The sequence below is a fragment of the Sinohyriopsis cumingii genome, unplaced genomic scaffold (assembly GCF_028554795.1).
Source record: "Sinohyriopsis cumingii isolate HCF-2022 unplaced genomic scaffold, ASM2855479v2 utg002232l, whole genome shotgun sequence".
NCBI classification, from domain to species: Eukaryota; Metazoa; Mollusca; class Bivalvia; order Unionida; family Unionidae; genus Sinohyriopsis; species Sinohyriopsis cumingii.
Window position 1 is genome coordinate 179,061 of NW_028316165.1, and position 6,000 is coordinate 185,060.

General features: G+C 33.2%; 1 protein-coding gene across 1 annotated transcript in view; it reads right to left on the minus strand.

Moving 5' to 3' along the window:
* Positions 1-3,789, minus strand: part of LOC149770868 (phosphatidylinositol 3-kinase catalytic subunit type 3-like) — a 48,664-nt gene extending 44,875 nt beyond the window's left edge. The window contains exons 1-3 of the mRNA XM_089949012.1: positions 3,722-3,789; positions 2,180-2,284; positions 1,275-1,367 (exon numbers count right to left, since the gene is read on the minus strand). Coding sequence (XP_089805138.1) covers positions 1,275-1,367; positions 2,180-2,215 — 129 coding nt within the window. The 5' untranslated portion in view covers positions 2,216-2,284; positions 3,722-3,789. The remainder of the gene's footprint in view (positions 1-1,274; positions 1,368-2,179; positions 2,285-3,721) is intronic.
* Positions 3,790-6,000: the final 2,211 nt, after the last annotated feature.

Below are 6,000 nucleotides of genomic sequence, written 5' to 3' on the forward strand. Positions count from 1 at the left end.
TTTTCTCTACAAATGTAGAATCAACAAGAGCACATTGAATGCTTCATATTTAATGGTCCTTGATGAAGGCACTAGTAGGGATTAGTTAACTGTGGAGATAATTGACTAACAGGTCACAATGACCTTGACCAAGTTATGCAGAAACCACTATTTTCTTAACTGGTTTACTATGACTCCCAAAAGCCATAGGCTTTTTACCTTACTTCAAGTGCAATCCATCCACAAACTTTAGTTCACATCTGTTGTTGTTGTTGTGGGGTTTAATGCCATTTTCAGCACACGATAGGCTATGCATGGTGGCCAATATTAATGGTGGAGGAAGAACCCAGGAAAACCCCGACCCACGAGAAGCTACTGGCAAGCTTTCTCATATACCTACATTAACCGAATCATAGACTCGAACCCATGAAGACAGAGGTGAGATGGCAGTGATCCATAACAGGAGTGCTTTAGACCACTCGGCCACTCGGGGACCTATTTCACATCTGTAATGCAGAACTAATTCAAAGTTAAATTATAGAAACTATTTTTCTTCTTTCAGTTGTAGTGACCTTGATCTTTGACACCAAAACTGAGAGCTTCTACCTTACCCTAAGTAAAAGCCATCCACAAATTTCAATCCAGGTCTCTCAAAGTAGAACTAATGTTACTATGTCAAAACCATTTTCTTCTTTTAGTCACACTGATATTACCTTTGATCCTTTTACTAACGTAATTCACAGGCTTTTTCCTTATTCCAGATGCAAGCTATTTACAAGGTTTGGTAACATTTAATGGTGAATCAATTTTGGCACATTACTGTAAGTTTTGGGCAACATGTGATGCTTTTTACCTTGCTTCAAGTTTATTTATTACAATATCTTGAATACAAGAAATTTTGCCTCTTTTTTATAACAAACTCTGACTGAAACAACTTCCTTGATACAGAATATGTGTCAAAATGATTGCTGTAAAGTCAGAAATATTCATGAAGGCTTTTCATTTCAATTTTGGGTTTAAGAAATATCTATGAAAGTAAATACCCATGAAAAATAATACTGTATATCAGAGTGACCCACAAAATTTCATCCCCATAAAGTCATCTATTTTCTAATTAATAATGACATTTTATCCCAATGAATATTTCTTAGCTGACAGTATATATTTTATTTAGTTTTCTTACAAAACTCAAAAGTGAATACATTTAATACATCCAAGGGAGTCTGGCATCAGTTTGGCTTCCCCCCACAAATAGTATCTTTTAAATGTAATGTCTTTATAAAAAATCAGATTACCTTTTTTTGGAAGGAGAGATAGAATCTAAACTTCCACACCAAGTCTTGTTCTTCAGAAGTCAAGACTTTTGTTGGAGGATAACCAACTATAACCTGAAAAATATCAAAAACATTGTTTTTGTTCACTAGAGTAATTACATACATAAAAGTGCATATGACTACTTACTTAAACAATATGCATATTTTGCTTTTTAAACTTCTAAATTCCATCTGTAAAATGGCCTCACAACCTGTTCAATTGGTATATGTACTGTAGACAATTTTACAATGTTCTTGATAATAAAGAAAAAGGCAGTAAAATAGTATTGAACTGTTGCAACTGGAAAGGTTAATGCAAGATTGTTGTAAACCTTTTAACAAGGCTTTTAGAAAATGTATTTCGGTTGTGTTTTTATAATTTTTAACATAGCTTCAACAATTTAAGTCATATTGCTATGATATCTGCAGTGTGGCAGTTTATAGAAGTCTAGCAATACAACTGATAATGAAAAAAATATTCAGTATGCTTTAAAATTACACTAAATTAGCGACGATATCTGAAAGGTCTGGACAAACACATCCAATTCAGCTATGTGGTTAGTTTGCCAGGTTCATGATGGTGAGGAGGTGTGGTCAACCATTTTACATCAATCTGATAAGCCTAGGTAGGCTAACATTGTGTGTCCCTGGACAACCACTTTAATTAATTGCCTCAGGACCAATTGAGTTAACTGTGTTGCTGTGCCGTAAAACACCAAGCAAAAACAAGTCATGCTTCTTCGTACACTGTAGTCCTGAATGTGCTTCTAATAGATAACATTAGGGTTATTCATTGAAGATTATATACAATTCAACTTATCTGAACCAGTCTAGTTACAGTGGACACAGCTGTCCAATATTGCCACACACAGAAAAAAGAATCTTACATTTAGAAAATCTCTTGTTTTGGCATCTGGCTTCATGTCCCTATCTGTAGGTCCACTGCGTAATGAACGTGCTAACTTATGATGCTTATTCTCCACTAAATTTTCCTGCAAGAAAAGATTAGTACAGAACTCAGTGAGTTCTCCAAATTATGTTTTCATACATATGTTTCAGGTGAGAAGACTGCCATTCTAGCCATTCTAGACAAAGACATACCATAAGAGTAGAACAGTCACCAGAGATAGCTAAAAAGTATGCAAATCACCTAATATCAGCTTATTTTAGCAGTGAAGAAAATTTAGTGATTTAGCGGCTTCATATTGTTTGCAGGAAAATAAACATAATCAAAATGTATGATCTGCTACAATGAATGTGGCCAAGCTTTTCAATAAATTCATGAAATTTATAATTTTAAAAAATCAACTGAATAGTCCTCTATCTTGTTTAATAAGAATGCTTAAGTAGTCTATTTTCCATATGCATGGTAAAAATACAACTGTTACAGTAACTACTGATAGTATCCCAAGTAATGTTTCTTTTTCTGTGGTTGAACCACATCTTTATACTGGTATGTACAATGAATAAAACTGAAATTACTCTATATTCTTGCTTATAAGTTTGATCCAATTGCAAACTGCATTGACCCAGATTTGGCATCACATAATCTGCTGGCAGATCTGGGTCTATGCAGTTTGTTGCACAGACCCAAATCTTCTGGCACATTATGCAATGTCAGATCACGGTCGATGTTGTTTGCAGTTGGACCTGACTTGTACACAAGAGTATATGGTAACTGCTGTCATTAAGTAACTGAACAATGGGTTCTAGGGACTGTGGTAACATTTCCACTGTTATCAACAACATGAAGGGCTGTTCAAGCCATGTGTTCGGAATGGTAAATGTAAACATTGTAAACACTCAGTAGTCAATCAAGTTAACAATATAAAGAGCAGGAAGTTTTCATTTTAAAATCTCAGATTAATTTGACAGATTGTTCATTTAATGACAGATGATAACTTGACTTTTGTCAGTTAAATGATATAATACGATTGATTGAGGTGTTCCTCCTGATTTTTCTCCTCATTGAATGGTAAATAAGATTTTTTTGGACATGTCTTCAAAAGAGTGACAGCAGCTAAAAGTAATTCAATGTACACTAAAATTATTAATAGATTAAGAAAATTTCTAGAATAAAAACCTCATAATATTTACAATTTGTAAAATATAAATTAATGATATTTAAAATAATTCTTTTTGAACAAATCAAAAAATTTGATGTCAGAAGAAATAACTTCTTATATGGTATGATTACATGAAAGTTTTCATTATGCATCTATTATGATAATTTATTGAATTTGTTTTTGTGCTCTGATGAATATTATCATATATATTTGGTCTATAATTACTTACAAGTAAGTAGACACCAAAGGAACCAGAATCTCTATCTTTTTTTTTATCACAGCACAGCCAATTGAAATGCTCTTGCTGTTTTCATGAAAATTAATACTCTATCATACTAAATACAAATATATGAACTGTATTACCAACTGAATCTCAGGGTCTGGGACCGTTACAATTTCTGCATGAGTCAGGAACTGGTATGGATTATCAGCATCCTATAACAAAATTGAACGACAACAAATTAAAATTAATTAACTTTGCAAATATTTATTTTATAGCAAATTTCCACAATCTATAGTAAGTAAAGATGCCAATGGGTACTCGGATTTGCACCCATTAATAATAACCTGGTTACTGAAATGAACAACCGGGTACCTATTATAAAAAAAAAGTATTCCAAGTTTAGATCAAGACACAAAATAACAATTACAGTTCAAGGCTTGTGTTGTGTGCGCATTTATTCATCATCACGGGCTTGTATGGCTGCTTACAATTTGCTTGTCATACATGCACTATACATGCAATTGTAAACACTCAGCAAGATACTTATGCTCCTCTTCTGACAACTGTATACTCATTATTCCCACTATGAAAACAGTCATATGGACAGTGTTCTTTTGCATACCAGGATCCAGCAAACTGGAATGAATTGCCCACTGAACTTAGACACAAAGACACAGTGATCACATTCAAGATTGCTCTCAAAACTCACTTATTTCGACTGCAAGAACAAACTTAAAGACCTAATAATGTTTCCTACCTTAAATATTCTCAGCATGTTTTTTCTATGTTTTTTAATTTCATGATGTTTGTGTTTGTAATCATATCATTATATATGTTTTTATCTTATAGGTGTTGTTTAATGTTGTAAAGCGCTTAGAGCTTCTAAAGATTAGGTGCCATACAAAGTCCTCATTATCATTATTATTATTATTATTATATAATAATACAAGGGAGGCCACTTCTCTCCTTTCTCAATCAACTTATTTAAGAATCAATGCTGATATCACTTTTCTCGAGAAGTAAACATGTTTGTTTTGAGATCCTGATGACAGTATCTAGGTAAGTACCTTTTGTTGACAGCGACAGTAAGTACTGATTAAGAAATATTTGATGAAATTAAATGTAAATAAGTACTACAATGCAAATAAAAGAAAGCACAATATAAATGTCCTGTTTAACTAATGCAATTTTTGCCTCATGTCTGTGTTCCTGGAGCAAGTATTAGCTGTTCAAGTCAGGGCCGCTGTTCACATGTTTGTTTACTGGACTCATTTTTTATTAGCGAGAAACCCAAGGCAGATATTTTTGTCAAGGCAAAGGCAACACAAAAGCTTGGTTACTGTAACATGCACTTCTTGTACCATTTTAGGAAAAAATGAACAAAATGGACAACTATACAGAATGAAATATTTCACTGAAATATTTTAATATATGGGAAACCTTTGTTATTTAATAACAGAAAAAATCTAATAAACACTGGCAACATGTGTAAATATGGTAATTTTTGCATTAATTTTACTTGAAACAGTTCCAAGAAAACAGATGGGATTCTTGAATGTTAAACCACTTGTCACAGATTCATTCTATTTTGATACTACATACGCAGTGGACTATACTAAATTGAAAATAAATGGCACCAGATATCACAAAAAATGGGCTGTATCAATGTGCCTGTTGGATGTTATGTAACTGAGAAATGTTAGAGGAGAGGGATTTTGTTAACTTAAAAACATTTTGAACCAGACTGTCGTTAAAGGATGAACCATGACAGGTCGAGGATACTACAACAGTCATCATTTGCGGACTTTATGACAATTCGCAAAAGTTACTGTAGATATGCAGACTAGTTAAAGTGAGTGTTATGCAAAAATAATTTATCCATTTCTTTAGCTAATTTGTGGCAACATTTTAACTGCATTCCAGGTAAGTAGCAAAAATAAATGTAGATGAAATAAAATAAATAGGTATGTTTGTCATAGTTTTCTGTAATTATGGCATGTAATATATAGATTCTGCTTTTCATGCTCAGATTATGCTTTTTACCACTTATATAAGTAATAAATTATGCTTATACCTCTCTTGGGGGTTGGCATGTGTGAACCTACAACAAAGCAGATCAGGTTCACATTTAATACAATTTCCCTTTGATCGAGTACCCGGATAACTGATCGTTATGTTTTACGGGTATCTGGTAGAAATTTCCCAAAATTTTGACATCTCAAATAGTAAGTAATCACAATCAATAGCAATAACTAGGATCTATAGCATATCATCAAAATCTATAGCAGTAACTAGGATCTATAGCATATCATCTCAATCTATAGCAATAACTAGGATCTATAGCATATCCTCACAATCTATAGCTCATACTCTTGACAGTAGAGGCAAGGCACGAGGAGGCCAATGAGGTGGAGTAAAC